This window comes from Syngnathus leptorhynchus, chromosome 2 (assembly GCF_054491065.1).
Source record: "Syngnathus leptorhynchus isolate UIUO chromosome 2, UIUO_Slep, whole genome shotgun sequence".
In the NCBI taxonomy this organism is placed as follows: Eukaryota; Metazoa; Chordata; class Actinopteri; order Syngnathiformes; family Syngnathidae; genus Syngnathus; species Syngnathus leptorhynchus.
In genome coordinates this window covers 11,353,884-11,372,208 of record NC_141196.1, presented here as the reverse complement: position 1 = coordinate 11,372,208, position 18,325 = coordinate 11,353,884, and the positions used below count along the sequence as shown (strand labels likewise).

Genomic DNA, 18,325 nt, shown 5'->3' with positions numbered 1-18,325 from the left:
CAAATACAATGCCTTTGAATGAAGGTGACAATTTGACCCTGGAACTGATTTTTTTTTCCAATTACAATTAAGGGGACAAAGGTTCGGTATTTACTGTGCTCCATTGTATTTGATATTAGAAATGGAATGTGTACGGCTAAGGTTGCTGAGTAAAAGAATCTGTTGCCAATACTTGTCACCAATCCTGATTGATCAGGTATACCCTATAGTGTGGCGAGTTAATTTAGAATGCAAAACCAGCAAACTAGTGAAGCACGAAGCATCGCCGTTCCTTAATGGGTGTGTTAAAAAAAAAAAAAAAGTAGGTGTTAGAATATAAATCCTTTAATATATGAAAGAAGCACATTTCAACACAATATACAGTGTAACAGACCATGTCCCAGTTTCCATATTTGCAAACAGGATGTTTTTTTTTTCGTTTTTTTTTCTTTTTCATAAGGCCAACACCCGAGCGGTGATTACAAAGTTCAGTGGTTTCTGTAAAGCAAGACATGAAATGCATTTTATCAATTGAATTCCGGGTAATATACATTTTATTACGGACACAGGGTTGAGACCTGGGAGGTCTGTGTGGAAAAAGAGCATTTCTGTTGCTAACAACAATAATGCTAACCCGAGGATGGCCCCGGGTCAACCTCTGGTGAGGTCAAATGTGCCAGAAGATGGTGATGATGTTTCTCACAACTCATTCCCTGAAGACACTTTATAGCTGGACAATGGCTTTTTTGCAAATTATCAACAGAACGGAATGTTCAACTTCTTTCTTACTTTTAAATCTAGACAAGAAAAAAAAAAAAAAAGTCACTGACAACACCTCTAGATTCACATTCCTCATTTGTGTTGTGCACTGCATAAAGCTAACCTGTGGCGTGAGGAAGGGTGTGCTAGGTCCATGCTGTTTCCCACTTTGACATTCATGGGCTGCATAAGGCTCCTCCATTGGAATGATTTAAATGCCCACCGGGAAAACTGGGAAATTAACAAGCTAGTTCATGCAAGGCCATTATAATACAAGGACAAAGCAGAAAGAGCTTTGTTCATCCTCCTGTCATAAAAGGCATTTAAAGCCACAATTTAAAGGGAGAGAGGGGGGGGGGGGGGGACAAAACTCACTTAGAACTTTCGAGAATTCAGAAAACTTTGCTACACAATAATATGGCATTATCCATTAGCTTGTATGGCAATGCATCTGCCTCATTCAAGAAGGTAAGACTTCCCCTGGAATTGCTCTTTTAATAGACACACACACACAATCTCCTACCACACTGAAAACATTACCAGGTGTTGTAAACTCAAGGTACGCAAGTTCAAGAGCTTTCTGAACAAAGCGACTCGTGCTTTATTTCATTGAGCGTCAACGACAGCTTTGGATTAAACTCAAGATCTGTTGTAGTCAGTGAAAGCATACGCAAGTTGGTGTTTGATGCTCTAAATAACGATACATTGGCTCTGAAGGCAGATTTGTTTTCTCCCCACGCTTACCTACGAATGACGTCTAAAAAGCTCAGAAAAGCGTTTATCAGCACTGAGAGGTTGTGAGAATTTAGTTGGAAAACAAATAACTTGCTGTGCGTCTTGTTCAAACAACCCGAACGTGTCAAAATACATCGGCATGACAGGCTACCAAACACGGGCGCGTAGGCGAGCGCGCCATGTGACATGTACACGGCGCTTGAGATCACACGGCGCGACAGACTGAAATTCCAGATATGTATTCCACAGGTAAAAAGCTGTGCTGTTCCCAGAATATTAAGGCGGCTCATGTTTCATTTTTTTGCTTATTATTTTGGCTTATACTTGAGCGCATCCCCACCAACATGTTGAAAGAGCGCTGCATCACTTGCAAAGAGACAAACAGCTCGCCGGGATGACAATCCAAAGGGCTTGATGTGCTGTCTGACAAGTGGGGGGGGGGGGGGGGGGGGGGGGACAAGGCGCAGCTCAAGATGAGAAGAGACACAGAACGGCCGAGGTGCAAATTGAAACAAATAGTCTGAATGATTCATTAGCATGAGGCAAAATGACAATAAGAGCCTGGAAGTGCGCTATTGTCTAATAATCTAGTTCAAGTTCAAGCAGCAATCATATTATAGTGACAATGTCCAAATGTAACAGACTGGTTTCCTAATCTATTTCAACCATCCCAAACAAATCGATGCGACTGCGTAGATGACAAATGGTATTTCTTGTTACAACCATGTTCATTCTCTTTGGGTAAACTGTGCTTCTCCAAATTAACTCATCCACTGCTACTCCAATAAAAAAAAGAATCTTGTCTGTCTTTTAGCCGTCAATGGCAGTGAATGAGTTAAAAGGGACGGTCAATTCACATTTTGCCTATATAGAAATGCTAATACTAAAGTCAGCTCTTTGAATAAGTACAAAGTTGAAAACCTTTGCTTGTGGGCGACCAATTTTATGTGGTGAGGCTAAAAATGAGCCAAAAATTGTTGCCGACTGATTGGTCTCGTAACAAAGCTGCAATTTTTTGGAAATCTCTATACATGTAGCTACAAGAAAGAAGACTATAAAGGCTAAACACATTGTTGGCAATAGAATTGAAGCATAAGACAAATGTGGTAAAAGGCCCCCAAATCAACAATCCCATCCATGTGCCTGAGGGATGCTGTGAAAGAAAACAAACATCCATAGCGGCTAACCCAGCCACCCCTATCACATTAACAGTTCCAGAATTAATTTCTCTCTGCATAAAGTATGTCCATTGTAATTCCCACCAGACATGGACAGAAAGGGAAATATATTTTAAACAATCGATTTTCAGACAGGCCCTGAGGAATAGCGGGCTTGTTGCAGACAGGGGGACAATCAACTGGAGATTAATGGCACTTTTTAAATTTCAATTTGGGCTTTAAATGTCCCGAAACATCTGAAGTGTCAGTAATGACCATCCTGAGGCTCAGGGGTCACCAATGAGAAGACAAACAGAGCCACGGGAACCCTAGCTAAATGTAAGTAACGCTTGACTGAAAGAAAGGGGGGCATTTTTCTTCATTGTAGTCCCTTCGATGGCTTTCAATTCCCCATCTGACAAGAATCCATGTGCAACGTCGTGCCATTAATGCACTTGTTTGAGGTGGCGGTGATGGGGAATTGGATGAAATGGTGTTCGTAAAATCCCAGTTGAGGGGAAAACAAGGTTTTGTTTGGGGAATTTTCCCTTCCGACAGCTTCCCACAGCCTACTAAAGGAAGAGTTTTTTTGTACATGGATGTGCGACCTAGCTCAGAGTAGCTACACATCAGACAGGAGCGCCGCCTCAGAGACCTGCAGGGCTTCTGAGGGACTCCTCAGTTCACCTCCCCCGGCGGTCACCAATTGGCTTTTACAGCTTTAATGTCGCTGACCAGGTTTTGAGCGAGGCAGATTCCGAAAATCTGGAGAGGAAGACACACAGGAAATGAGAGAATTAAGGGTCGCCATATTAAATTAAATAAAAAAAAAATAAATAAGACTGCGGGGATTTGCTCAACCAGGGCGATCTCACCACAAGGTGGCAGTGACAACATAAAATCACAACCCCTAATGGCCACTGGTTTCCTGCAGGTTATTTCATTTCCAGTATATTTACCTGTAAAAGTGCGATCCCGACAAAAGTGCCAGCAACAATAATGAGGTTGTCCTGCAGCCACTTTTCAAACTGCCCCACACAGCCTTTGGTAAAGATGTATTTTTGTTGATCCAGCTTCTATACAAAGCAAAGTGGGGAAACAAAATTCCATAAATCAGGCAAAAACACAATAAGCACACAAGTAATTTGCTCTGACAACAAAGTTCCAGGAATGGGGCAAAAAAAAAAAAACATGTTTCAAAAAGCACACAAGTAATCTGCTCTGACATGACACAGACATCTTGAACTCTGACCTATGACTAATACAGGACAAAACAAACGGTAACGAGTGTCACAGGAAAATGTGAGTGATGGCTGAGTCACTCTTTCCATTAGAACACGTGGGTGTGTTTCACAGAGGTCACTCTCGGGCTTCGATAGAACCATAGATCCGGTCCATTTCTTGTGTCTGACAAAATACATTTTGTGCCATAGGCTGGAACTTCAATTTATAGACATGTACAAAACTAGAGCCTGAATATAAAAAAAAAAACACAACTATAGGTATGAATAGCAAGCTATGACATGTTCCTCTTAGGCTGCTTGCTTCGGGCAACGCTAAGCCAACGTCCACTCATTCCAATACCCTTGATAGAACAAAAAAGCTGCAGCGCCATTTACTGGCCATTTAGCCAACTGCAGCCAATTCTGGAACTAAGGTACGGTTAAACGGGCATTCAAATGAGGTCAGTTGATTACGAGCCCACCGAATCAGGCTTCTCCTGTACTTTCTACTGTCTTGACCGATAAGGAAAATGAAGCAAAGTGGTCAACCTCTATGTACGTGCCCAGTGTCTGAGGTCAACGGATCAGACGCTGTTCAGAGGACTACGTGGGGTATCAGAGTGGGATTATTGAGCTTCTTCCGTTGCCAGTCCCGCTCATTGGAATGCCCTTGAGTTAAATCTTCAGCAAGCCCCTCGTCTGTCCATCTTCAAAACTTGCCTTAGCACACACATTTGTATTATTTGGCTTTAACAGCATTGTTTTTGTTCTTCATTTCTAGTTGTAACTGTCTTCATTGTTATATGTCTTAGATTTCTTTATGTGCAACATTCGGTGGGCAGCTTAAAGTACTCTATAGATAAAGTAAATGAGTTGAGTGTGCAACCTCAGACCACAAAGACATTTTGTTCAAAAGCACAGCCGGACGCTAATTTTTAAACCAATAAGGGGAGCTTGCTACTTTGTAGCAAGTTGTTCAGGCGGTCAACTTTCTCAGAAGCTTTTTTTTTTTTTTATCCGCCGTGGTCAAACTGCGGCATTCTCAGAGTCTCTCAATAAACAAGCTGCGCATCACTGATAGCTCCGGCAAAATATTAGTCACCGGGGCGTAAACAGACACGAGGAAAATGAATTCATACCTACTCAGCAGCCGGCGGTTCACCGTGCTGCAGTGTGCCTAGCAACAAGCAATCTGTCGGACTGCAGTGCAGTGAGTTGTAACTGCCACACCCACCCACACACGCGCGCGCGCGCACACACACACACACACACACACACACACACACACACACACACACACACACAAAGAGCGGACTGGCATATCACAGCCGATTGCCAATTACAGAGTGGCGTAAGGCTGCACTCCAGGCTATAACGGGAGGCTAATTATACCTGCTAGAGGAACAATCTGTTATTAAGGCAGGAAGCATGCAGAGGAGCCTGGGTAATTAACTCTGTGGATTCTCAAGTTCTGCTGTGATGCTCTACTGATGTTTTGGAGCATTTCTCTGTTGAGTATTATTTGATCATGTATATGAGGCATTCAAATCGCCCTGCAAATTGCTCAGGTCGTTTCAATCAGCTTGACCTTGTGCGCAAAGAAGCTTGTGATTTCTGCAAAAATGGGCGGCTCCATGCTCTCTGCCATGTGAAATTTTAAAATAGTTGAAATTTCCATCAAGTGTGTTATCTTGACCTTGGCCTGTCTGAATTAAATATAGAATGCAGCGTAGGGACGGCATTGAAAACATCTTTTTTTTTTTCCCAAATCAACATTCACTTAACACAGATGTGAAGGTTGGCGGTGGATAAGTGAATTAAAGATTTTTATGACGAGAGGCCTACTACTAGAAGCAAAATGAACTGACCAAATTATTGACTGAATTAGATGGCAAAAGTACTTCATGGAAAGATGTCTTATCAGAGAGTTCTGCCCAATCAACTGAATTAAAGATTCTATCAAGAATTATGTATGAATTATGAACAATCAGAGAATCAATTATTATGACTAACTATAGTGCAGAGAGAAGTAGAGACAGGTCATAAAACATGACTGATGAGACCTACCTCTTCGCGTCGATCATAACCGCACTGGGTGTTGACGACGCCCTTTTAAGAAAAAGAGAAATGAAACCAAGAGATAATGTCTGTCAGTTGCTTTTTTTTTTTTTTTATTTTACAATTGTGTAACTTAAGCAGCACAAATGAATATCTTTCAGTGGAACCTCTAAGGTCAAATCCCAATTAAGATTAACTCCTCAAAAGTCAAATCCCAATTAAGATTAACAACTCAGAATTTGACCAAATTTTCACGTAAATGGCATATCTCTACTAAACTTAAAGTGAAACCCCTTCCATCGCGAGTTCCGGATTGGCGGGCATAGTATTTCATGGATTTCTTTGTATTTCATCGTTTGCAAAAAATGTTGCCGGCGGTATTTGGAGTTTATATCCCTCGCATTATGAAAAACTACCCATGTGTACTGATTCAGCCAATCAGAGCGTTGCTATCATTCTGTCAGCTGCTGATTGTGTTCTTTCAGTAGAGAGACAGTGCGCTGCTCAACTTGCTGATTCACTTCCGACTTTCCCCTTCCTTTAGGGAATGCAATGTTAGCAAAGTAATATCCTGACGTTGGTCTGCACTGCAGTTTCCGAACAGCATTGGTAGAGCCAAAAAAGAAAAGTCAGTCAGCGAGCAACTGCTTGTAAAAGAATATTTCATCACCAATGTAGAAGGGCTGAGATGAGAGGAAGCTAAAAGAACAAGTTAACACCCAAATTTGTTCTGTCCAGACCAACTAATCAAAACGGTGCTCAGATTTATGTTTCATTTGTGGAATATGAATTAAATAGGCAAGATCCATGTTTTTTTTTTATCCATCTCAGGCGGCGGTCATTTTGCCATTTGCTATTGACTGAAAATGATATCACAGTTGCTAGGTTTTAGGTCACAACCAATCACGGCTCAACTTCAGAAAACTGGTACTGGTGTAGGTGGAACATTTGATGGTCAATTTCAACACATAAGAAAGAAAAGAAGCCTTTTGAGACGTGTTTGTGATTAAAGGCTCTATATATGTCAATTTGACTTGACTTCACATCTTTATTGGGAGGGAATGTATGTATCCAGCAGCATCTTTTTACACTATTTGTAATAGTTGTTAATGATAAATGTTGCTCTCTCTTAATGTTATACATGTTTAAATGTGTGTTATATAATTTGAGTTGAAAACAAGTTTTTTTTATAAATAGTTTGGGATTTTTTATTACAACGTAGTTTATATTTTGTTTTTACTCTCTTTAACACATAAAAATACAGTCAGTTTTTAGAGCAGGTTGGATAGTTTTTATTAGCTTTTATTTTGAAGAAAACGCTTTGTTTTCAGTTTTTTTTTTTTATTTATTAGTAGCATACCTCTGTGTTTTTCTGCATTACGGATTTCACTTAATGCAGCACTGTTATGGAACTTAACCCCACGCAATGGACGGGTATTTACGCTGTACTCCACGGTCATGGAAAACATCACAAGCGAGAAAATCTCGCTCAGCAAATGTTTTGTTGTACAGTATTTAGATTTTCTAGGTTTCTTATGTTGCCTGCACTTAATTGAAGTTTTATAATGCGATTCCTTAATTTCCCATTATTAGAACTGAATCTAAATGAACACAGTGGAGGTTAATAGCAAAACAGATTGTGTTTGACCTCAGAGAGTCCACTGTTTGAGATCCATGCCGCATTAATTGGTTTCAGTGCCTCACCACAGGGTCTTTGACACAGCAAGACAAGGGGACACCACAACGCTCTCGACTGTGGTTCTCTTTAGTGCAGTTGAAGTACATGTTCAAGTTCCAGTCATCTGGCCCGTGAGCGCCACAGCATGACCACTAAGAAACAAACAACAGGCAGAAATGTAACTGGCAATTAGTGAACAAGCAACAGACACGGATTTAGTTTGATCTGGTCTCGGAAAGGCTCAGAGAGGACTGCCCAGGCTATGCTTGCGTGGGCTGGCAGCTAACGGTGGCAGAGATAGTGCCAACTGATACCAGACAATAGAGAAGCTAATCGGCTTTATGTAATAACGAAGCCCATTGTTTACGCATGGGAACCAATTATCTCTGCCACCTCCTATAATTGAATAAACACAATCATATTCATTTTGACATTTGCAGCAGACTGGTCCCCTTTGTCTAGAACATCTGCCCCCAGACAAGACTTTGGAAAAGCTGTGCGGACTGTTGCTTTAGGCGGCGGCGGCAGACGTACATATCCCTGGGCGAAGTCAATGAGGTTCTGCAAGTCGATGTCATCCCGGTAAGCCTTGATATTGTTGTTAATGAAGAAGTTGAGCTGGTCTTTGATCCAATCCTTGAAGACGAAGGCGAGGATTCCCGCGGCGAGCTCCAAAAAGAAGATCAAACCCAAGAACACGGAGAACTAAAAGCGAGAGGGTCAGTACACACAGAGCGTCACTACCACTTAATATTACATCATTTTACTGGCATTGTTAGTCAGATGGTCTGGTGGAAGGCTCAATTTGCCTGGCAAAAACCGCAGTCCCAGAGGTCGCATTAAATCATCCCCTCACAGTAAACGTAGGTGGAGACAGGCTAATGATTAATGTAGCAAAGCTCTATTAGCTCCTCTCTCTGACGCCCGACTTACTGCTACTAATGGAAATCGGCTGGAGGTAATAGCTACTCAGAATTGCAAGCGGCGGGTTTGTCTGCGTCAGCTGTCAGCCGAACCAAAATACATTCTCCAAAATGTAGCTGTTGATTTGGACTTCAAAAGTGTTTCATGTCATTTCCAAACCAAAAGGCACAGACACAACGTTTGGGAGCTTTTGGATCCTTGTTTCTTTGATGTTTGCAATTGAGACAGCACGTTTTGTTTTGTTTGCGGGACCAACTGCCAATTCTCTTCAAGTGAGTCACAGACACGACACCTGCGACTTTGGCAGCCTCTGCTCTGGGGGTTAACTGTTCTTCTAAAGATCTCTCAAGTGGTTAGACGTGCGTGCGTGCGTGCGTGCGTGCGTGCGTGCGTGCGTGCGTGCGTGCGTGCGTGCGTGCGTGCGTGCGTGCGTGCGTGCGTGCGTGCGTGCGTGCGTGCGTGCGTGCGTGCGTGCGTGCGTGCGTGCGTGCGTGCGTGCGTGCGTGCGTGCGTGCGTGCGTGCGTGCGTGCGTGCGTGCGTGCGTGCGTGTGTGGCCTTTGAAAGTCACTTACAAATTTAAGCAAGAGCGTATTCTCCCGCAGAGCTCCGATGCATCCGGCAAAGCCCAGCACGAACATGACCCCGCCGACAACAATGAAGAGCCAAACAGGGTCGAAACCTCCAAGATCTGTGATGGATGACAGATTGGACAGCACGCCCTGGGGAAGGAAGAGACATAAAGACAACAGTGGAAAATGATCTTTCAATCAAATGAGATGTCAAAGAGAAATATTTAAAACTCAACTTGTGACACAGCTAAGACTCAAAGCTGCACCAAAAAAAAAAAGAAGAAGAATGGTGGTTGCATGATGAATAAACTGTTTTTATTTCTATTACTGGCAAGTCTTGATCCCACTGATAACGCTGTCACATAACGAGTGTAGTTCGCAGGGTTCTGCCAATGTTCACAAACACCCCCTTCCTTTGCACATCCTGCCAATGCTCCACCATGCTCTCACTAAACCGTCTTACAGTAAATGCGCTGTTAGTTCACAATGATGTAAAACGGTTACCGTTTTGCCGATGTTAAGAGTGCCGCGTTGTATGATATACCAAAGATCAAATCAAAGTACACTCTCCCTTTAAATGTCCATCCATCCATCCATCCATTTTCATCACCACTTATTGTGTTCAGGGTCGCGAGGGCAGATTACAACCTAAACTGGTCGCCAGCCAGTCGCAGGACACATATAGAGACAAACAACCAGTCCCACCTACATGCACACTGCATTTCAGTATTTTTATCATTATGTGATAATGACAATGATTATTGTGCTTTAGGCTATGGCCAGCAATAAGAAACAGCCTTCAAACGTTTTTTTTAATACCTGAAAAGACAAATTCACAGTAGATAGCTAAATGTAGTTGTGTTTAAAATCCCAGAGAAACAACCCAACCATTATTCCAATCCTATACCTGCTATTAATCATTCAGCTCTAATCCCTTTAAATTATTCAAACTGTTCCACAAAGAGACTCGAAGTGAAGGCAATTTGCACAGAGTTCATGACCACATAATACTAATCAGAACGTGCGACCACAAAGACACAGTATTTAGGGAACTGGCATGTATAATAATTTCAAGATAATTAATGAACATATTCACTGGTAACTGGACTTGAAGACATTGTACTTGTTTTTACTGATCCACTGATAATGAGAGGTTAATGACAAAAAAGTGCCCTTTCATGCTCAAATACTGTTACGAATACACTTAGCGACACCATTGGGAGTTTTTCCAAAAGACCTCTGTTTCCCCCAAACTTGAAACACTGAGAATAATGAGATAGTACGTGGCGTGCTCACGCTCCCGTACCGTTCCTCTCCACGAAGCCATTGTCAGAAACGATGACATCAACGAGCTTTATGGCCATATCTTCACCATGATCCAAATTGATATCATTTCTACCACATATCACAGTACCAATCATTCTGCTGCCATAAAGAAATAGGTGGGTTCAAAATAAAAGGTGCTACACTTTAAAATGTTAGCCTTTCCTAATCCTGTAATTCATCTTTGCATGTTGCATTCAACTATTGGAAGAATGCTAGCTATTCTCCTGAGCACTGCGTGCTTGCGTGCATGTGTTGAAACGTACCTTCTCCGCCCATGCCCACAGGCCTATGGCAAGGAATGCTGCTCCTAGTAACTGAAAAACAAAACACAAAGAAAACGAGACTTCGTTAGACAGAACGCTAACTATTTAACAGGTGCTATATGCTAACCTTAGACAAACAATTATGAATCTAAACACGGCTATGCTAATGAATGCTGCAAAGTCTACATGTGGAAATTAATCTCACAGCAAAGCGCTAAATCTGGAAAACAGGTTTTCTGAGGCTTCAAAGACAACTAAATTCTGACAGCATGTCCTGTGGACAGACTTAATCATTGCATTTGCAGGTTGAATTCATTGCTCCAGGCCACTTAAGAGGCTGAGGATGCGATATCCGGAGGATTAGGGAAAAATCTTTCCAGCATTAGCTTCCTGTCCCTGTGAGGGATGCATGCCGGGGGAACTAAGGAAAATTTTAAAAAAATAAAAAACTTTTTGCGATGGCTCCTTTATTAGACCACGTCATATAAAACCCCAAACAAAAAGTATTGTTTCATATTATATTTTGATCATGATTGGGACCAATTAGAACCAAAAGACATTTTTTCTGATTTTAATCAATCTAATTTAATCAATTACAATAACGCATCTAATTTTATTTCATTTTAAGACAGTAGCTGTTACAAAATGAAAATTAGTGGAGATTATATGATGGATCATATGGTATAAGAAAAACTTCAGGTGCGATTAAATTATTGTTTGAAATATAGTGGTATCTCGATGACTGAATTTGTCCAGTTGCCAGACATCACTTTTTTGCTTTTTTGGCAAGCAAAATGTTTACTTCCCAGTTTGACAGAAACCTAACCCTAAATCAAATAATTACACATATATAACCAAACCATATAACCTTTTCTTTCAAAACTCTCCTAGCTCACAAGGAACACCACTGACTTTATTTTACTTGCGTTATTACAACACTTCTTAGGAGGATAAAATAGAGTGAAATTCGAGGGAAAGGTCTTGCTCTCATCGGACAATAAAGGCTTACATTCCATCGAAACTTGGCAGCAGCTTTAGGCTAGTCTGCTAACAAAACAAACAAGCAATGTCTGCGCTTGGGCAGGTTAACAATAACTATACATTTTCTATACCGCTTGTCTTCATTAGCTGCTAGCAATCTCTTGATACTCGTATTTCACTCTCACTTCCCAAATAGCTGTGGCTGGGGTTGAATAAAGAATGTTTGTTTCTTTGTGGATGGCCTGTGATTGGGTGTAGCCCACCGCTTGGCCAAAGTCATCTGAGGCTCGACTTCCCCACAAAAATAGATGAATGGCGTTTTGACTTTTTAAATGTGTTTCAGTGTTGGTTTCATATTGGAAGTACAACGCCATTTGGCAAAAGTGAAAGATATACACCAGCATTTGTGATAAAAGCCTGCCTTACATTTGTAACCATTTCCCGCAAATAGACAGACGCCAGACAGATGAGACATGAGCTGCACCTAGATGGCCAAAGATGCAAATGTAGGGAATACATTATGAGTGACCCTAGCGTTTGACCAAAAAAAAAAGCCATTTTTACATCTGCCCCTTTCTTGAACAAACACAAAACACTAAACTGCAAAGTAAATTGATCGCTGTTGCTTTCGGTGATTGAATCAAATGTTTTTTCTGTCATTGCTTGCGCCTGAAAATAGTAGAACGTGATTGTAATCCGATTGCTATCAAAACAAATTGCCAGCTCACGCTTATTCCAGCTTGAAAGTTTGACGGAATGGAGTTTCAAAAATAACCAAGATGGCTGCCACTGATGTGAAGCCATGTATTAAATGAAGGTTACATCTCAAAACAGACAAATCACACAATATCTCCTCTCCCAAGGAAGAACAGGCGCATTTCAAGCTGTTGTTGGTAAGAGAGATAAACCTGTGTGAATCATATTTTGTGTTGCTGACAAGGTGTGGTCAATTTCCGTTTGCGGTAAGAGGCACTTGTTGTGTAACCTAAGATCATAATGATGAGACATAATTAAAGATTGAGACATTCTGGTCTTTCCCCAATCACTGACGGGAAACGGATACATTCGCCTGAGTGAGAAGAAAATGGCACAACAGATACTATGCATCGATGAAATACATTGACCAACCAGTCGGCATTTGTTTGCACCGAGTTAAAGATACTGAAGGCTCTCCGGAGACACGGAGATGCCGCTGCCTTGAATTTGTCAAACTTTTACTGCACTGTGAATCATCAACTGTTAGGCAACATGGCGTTGAGTCACAACAAACTACAACATCGCTATACTCTTATTGATCAATGTTAACAAGAAAAAGGTTTGCAGTACGGACAAGCAAATGCTAAGTGGAAATTGCAGAACACATCAGTGGAAATTGCAGAACACATCACCTTTGCTCAAAATCCCTTCAAATAAAAGGACTTGCTTTGCCTGTATTCTGAACACAACAGCCTAGCTGCATCGCGTAATGAAGTCACAGAGGTCTTTCCTTACACTTCTATTGTAAACCTTCAAACTGACAGTTTGCCTTGTCATATTTTTTTAGGATATTAAAACAAATGTTCTCTCAGGTTACTGCTTGACTGAAGTGAGTTTGTCTTTACAACTGCATTTAAAAGGAAGTAAACTTCCCTTTGTCTGAACTGTATTACAACACAGTGTAATTTCCCAACAGTTTAATGTGACAATGTGGACTTCTCTAGACAGCATCTTTTCGCTTTGCTTCATGAAAGAAGTATTCAATCACTTTTAGAATACATTTGTCTTTAAATTAATTTCATTGCCTGGTTTTTTTTTGTGCCTTCATCAAGCATTTGAGTTATTGCATGGAAACTATGCTTATTACGCGGGGTTAATTCATGAACATTGGATCAAATAAAATCCCCCTAATGCTTCTCCGGGGTATTATTAGAGCTGCTGCTCAAAAAAATGGATGACTCGAAAAATGTATGACTCCCGTTTTAATGCGTCAAAGTTGTCTGATGAATAATGAAAAAAGTAAATACGGTACGCTGATTAAAATCCAATTGTAGAAAAGCCCCCCGCAGGCTTATAGAATGCCAAATGTCTAGTGTTTGATGAAATCTGGAAAACATTAATGCCCTGAGAAGCACATCCCCCGCAGGCTGGTTGGCCTTTGTAGTTAAAAACATTCTGAGTGACACACCCCTTCAATCTGACACACACAACCTTATTAGCTTCATAGCTATGAGAAATCTTGCTTATATGAAAGACCTTTATATGCAGTTTTTGCAGGAAAGAAAGCTCTGTCATAATTTGGCCGTGTCATTAGAGCACAATGGAGTGGCTTAAAGCATAGCCAATTTTGTCTGTTAACACAGAGATTATCAATACGAAAAAGAGAATCAATTAATTCTATTAACGTCAACGATCGTCTTGCAATGGGCTTTCGAGTGAACAAAGGTTAAACATAATAATAAACATCCAATTGAGTTAATTATTAAGATAATGAATTCTCATCTAGGAAACTGCATAAAAGTTTTTATCTTATTATTAAATATTTTCATGATCAGGATTTAGAAAAGAAAATATTCATTTCAACACGAGCTCAACAATATATAAAAAAAACCATATTGATATGACGATACTGACCCATGCAGTATCCAAGTCGCAGAGATATGCAATCATTTTCTTCTGAATTTGATATCAAGGTTAATTGAAATTAATTAGCTAATAATACATTGAGCTGGTTTATTTTTTAGCATGAAAAAAAATATATTTCATTCGATAGTAAAAATGTAATTTCTTTGGGCACGTGTCATATGGCAATAATATTGATATTGAGATATTCAACAAGCAATATCATGGCAGCCCTAATTTTAACGCACAGCCAATTGTAGGTAACATTTAACATTTGTGTTTTGTTTTTTATGTCCATGGTTATGCGCTTGTCTGGATTTCTGTGGATCTCCCGCTCTCAACCTGCCGATGACACTCTCAGACACTTTTGTGATGAGTGGCTACATCCCGCTGAGACTGTCTTTTTTTTTAAATATTGCAACGGTGAGGTATTGTTGTAACGTTACATGCCAAAATGTGAATATCACATACACAAGGACCATCTAAATACCAAAGGTCATCTGTAATGGATACATTACATTTGAGGTTAATCCTGAAATTTTATCCAAAAGTAAATGACCTCTAACTTTTCGTATGTAGTGTATGGATGTCGTTTGGAGACTGCAAACTTGCCGAAACTGAGCACCAGTAGTAGCAGTGCTTATCAGTTGCTTCAAGGTGTGATCGACAATCAGATCCACATAATTGACAGAAAAGGTCAATTAATCGATTACTGTATCCAGCCCTACTTTACAAACTCAACTGATGTCAAATTCAAACAATTTACGCTCTCTTTAATAGCAATCTTGGAAGATGACTTGAGAGGGAAAAAAATGAACAATTAACGTCCACTAAGTCAATTCACACATAATACTCGTTTTATTGCCAATCAGGCACGTGCACTGTGAGCCGATGCTGGCTAACAGCACACAGCCTCCATCCAAGCAACTCAGCAACCTGGTTAGAGCTTAACACGCTGTTAATTACAGAGCACGGAGCTTCCAAACATTACTGCAGCTCAAGCAGAAAATGTGATTAATTATGTGGATGTGAGAAATGTGTCTATTCTGAGGGACCACAGAATGTGTTTTGTTCCCGGGCGAGAGAATGCCTGGCTGTCAACACCGAGCATACATGGGCACCGGAAGAATCCAAGTAGAAAGGGTTTTATTGCTCACAATATTTATACTCTTGGGCATGTTAGTCTTATTTTAGGCACCATTGTCGAGGTTGACAAGAGAACAGCAGGAAAAACAAACGGGTTGATTTGAAGAGAATAAACCCCATTGCTGTCTTTCCAACAATGGACTGGCTTGTCTGACGGGTCCACTTTCATAGCTCATGCAACAAGAGAACATCTTGTGACGATTACTAACAGAAAAAGAAGACAGACTTGTTTCACCAAAAATGCAGATACAGGACTTGTAGTTCAGTCAAAATGTGAAACAAGAAGAAAACAAGCCTCAACACATTCACTCTTAAAAATAACTGATAGCATGAAGCTCACGTCATCGCATATTACCATTCCCAAGTTTGGAGGACACTTGGAGGTGGTAAGGAAATGATGGGAATAAGGAGGAATGGCTCATTTGCATATGTGGCTGATGAGCCAGACACAAGCAGAATGTATGAGCCAAGACAGCCCAACCATTGCTCGCCCGAGTCATTGTTCTCACCATCACTCTTTGTGCATTTATGGGAGTGGACGGGAGAGAAACAATGCTTTCCCAGAGGCCAGCCTCTATAGTGGTGGAGTGAGTGAAAGAGGCACGTGAAAGGAAGAGTGCCTGGTCATCTCCAAGCATGTGCGTGGGAAGACCCCGTGGCTCACACACACATTACACAACTATACCAGTCACACTGGGGCCTATGCAGACGGCCGAGGGGATGGAGGGGGGTCTAAATAGAGAAACTTTGCTGCTAAGAGATGGTTGTAAAGATGACGTCGGCAGACGAGTGCTCAATGCAGATGAAACTTGTGCCATGTCTAAAACAACACTGCACTCCTCCAGCTGCTTTAGCAGTTTACAATTATTATTTTTCTCAAGATGATCTAACCTTTCTTTATGTAACGTAAACACTTTACGGCTTCAAAGGTTGTTAGGTATGATCAGCAAAACTGACATGTGGCAAACAAAGAAATAGGCATGGGGACGTGATGAAGACTTGAAAAAAGAAAATTCTAATACGAGATTTTATGTACATAATCAGTCAACTACGATGACGTCCTCTCGAGCAGATTGAACAAGCCTAATAATAGTGTAAGCATATGAACATAAACAAAAATAATCCAATTAATACAACTACTGTACATTCATGAACCATTCCAGTTTGTGTTGGTGGATAATGTAAAAAGTATTGAGCAACGCTAACGTTAAGCTAATATATCTCATTTCGAACACAAAGCTACTTCTAATTTAGCGTCACTGTATGATTATATGCACCATAAATGCTTCAAAAGACCGTGTTTACTTACCCAGAATAGAATATTAAATCCGAATAGGAAGTATTTGACGCAGCAGCTGACTTCTGCTCCTTTATATTTGTGTTTTCTGTTCATTCTTCTAAAGATAGGGGCTAACGAGCAAGATAAGGAACTACTACGCTCGTAGTGGGATAAACTCGACCAAAAGCGAAGTTGCTAAACACCCAAAGTTACGGCTAGCTCGCTCCATAAGAAAACAAAAATAGGTTTACTACCCGAGCAGACCGAGATGCTAAAAACATAATTAGCCTTCTTCGTTTGGACCATTAGCATGCTAGGCTAGCTAACACACAACTTTTCCCATTAGCATTACATGCTACAAGAAAACAACATGAACTACAAATACACGCAGTCGTGTGCGCATTACGCCTATACTTTGTTTACACGCGTCAAGTCGAAAGAGAATAACAAAGCGCAGCGTTATATTTGCCCCTTCGAGACGGGACAACACCCATACGTCATCATTTGTCGTCCAAGCTGGAGTGAGACAAGTAAATAGAAGCAAGGCTTGAGCCTCAATCGTTTCACCATAGGTAGAACTTCAAAAAAAAAAAAAAAAAAGAGGAAGAACTTAAAAGAACGGGTTTTCGCAACTTTGGGGGATTTAGTTGCAAAGTCACGAGCGGTTATAGACGTTAATAACAAAATATGCCTTGATCACATAATGCACTGTATAATTACTTTCAAATAGTACTAATATCGTGCAATTGATATATCCATCTATTTTCTATACACCTTGTCCTCACAGGGGTCGTGGGCGTGCAGGCGCCTATCCCAGCCGTCATCGGGCAGTAGGCGGGGGACATCCTGAACCGGTTGCCAGCCAATCGGAGGGCACACAGAGACCAACAACCATTTGCACTCGCACTCACACCTAGGGGCAATTTGGATTGCTCAATCGGCCTACCAAGGATGTTTTTGGGATGTGGGAGGAAACCGGAGTGCCCGGAGGAAACCCACGCAGGCTCGGGGAGAACATGCAAACTCCACACAGGGAGGGCCGCAGGTGGTGCATTTGATATGACCCTCAGCCCTTGTGACCATGTTGAAGCATCTTGAAGCTGAACTCCCAGTTGCTCCAGATGCTGGTTGTCCAAAAAAAAAAAATTTTGCAGAATGTGTTATTTGAAGGTTTAGGTTACAATAACTCATTTCTGTATTATTCGTACTGGTATGTTACACCGCGTATGCACATTCATTATAATCCTACAAAAACTCAAAGGATAACGCCTCACAGCTTCACAGTGCACATGACAAATGACCCAAAACTTATTGTGTAAAGAAACTTTTGTTGTTGTTGTCAAAGAATATTCCTCAATGTCCAAGTGAGCAGTGACTTTATCCATAAAGACATAACACCATGCTCTTCACTTACTGAAGACAAAAATACAGAATGCAAGACAACAAACAAGGTAGAGTGAACAGTGAAGGCCTGGCCAAGACTGCCCAGAGAGAAAAAGGAAACTAAGAATTTGAATATACTGCAGAAAGTCTGCAGGAGATGGCTGGTATTCCTGACTGTTAAAATGAGAACACTGACCTCGTTTTAGCCTTTTTGACCTCAAGAGCGGCCTCTTGTGTCTCAAATGAGATGCTCACTTTGAAATTAT

At 41.0% G+C, this 18,325-nt stretch overlaps 1 protein-coding gene and 1 long non-coding RNA gene across 3 annotated transcripts; one reads left to right on the top strand and one right to left on the bottom strand.

The window, feature by feature from the left end:
• Positions 1 to 308: 308 nt before the first annotated feature.
• On the bottom strand, positions 309 to 17,260 carry tspan17 (tetraspanin 17). Of its 2 annotated transcripts, XR_015063255.1 has the most exons (9): positions 16,707 to 17,260; positions 10,673 to 10,723; positions 9,087 to 9,233; positions 8,124 to 8,294; positions 7,616 to 7,741; positions 5,921 to 5,962; positions 3,590 to 3,706; positions 863 to 3,395; positions 309 to 776 (listed from the first exon to the last, which is right to left on the bottom strand). XR_015063255.1 is itself a non-coding variant. In XM_085902980.1 (8 exons), exons 1-8 carry the CDS (start codon positions 16,788 to 16,790, stop codon positions 3,330 to 3,332), a joined length of 804 nt encoding a protein of 267 aa, XP_085759106.1. In that variant the 5' UTR covers positions 16,791 to 17,260; the 3' UTR covers positions 309 to 3,329. The 2 variants fall into 2 exon arrangements, 1 of the variants encoding a protein (XP_085759106.1); XM_085902980.1 differs by having other exon boundaries at positions 309 to 3,395.
• Positions 5,239 to 9,588, top strand: LOC147060740 (uncharacterized). Its single transcript, XR_015063256.1, has 4 exons — positions 5,239 to 5,363; positions 8,030 to 8,171; positions 8,233 to 8,308; positions 9,117 to 9,588. It is a non-coding gene; the product is annotated as an uncharacterized LOC147060740 (long non-coding RNA).
• Positions 17,261 to 18,325: the final 1,065 nt, after the last annotated feature.

Coding starts and splice junctions, on each gene's coding strand:
- tspan17 (XM_085902980.1), bottom strand. CDS start 16,790: ATGAACAGAAAACACAAATATAAAGGAGCAGAAGTCAGCTGCTGCGTC. Junction 10,724..16,706: donor GATTTAATATTCTATTCTGG/GTAAGTAAACAC, acceptor TTTGTTTTTCAG/TTACTAGGAGCAGCATTCCT. Junction 3,707..5,920: donor GTTATGATCGACGCGAAGAG/GTAGGTCTCATC, acceptor TGCTTTGTATAG/AAGCTGGATCAACAAAAATA.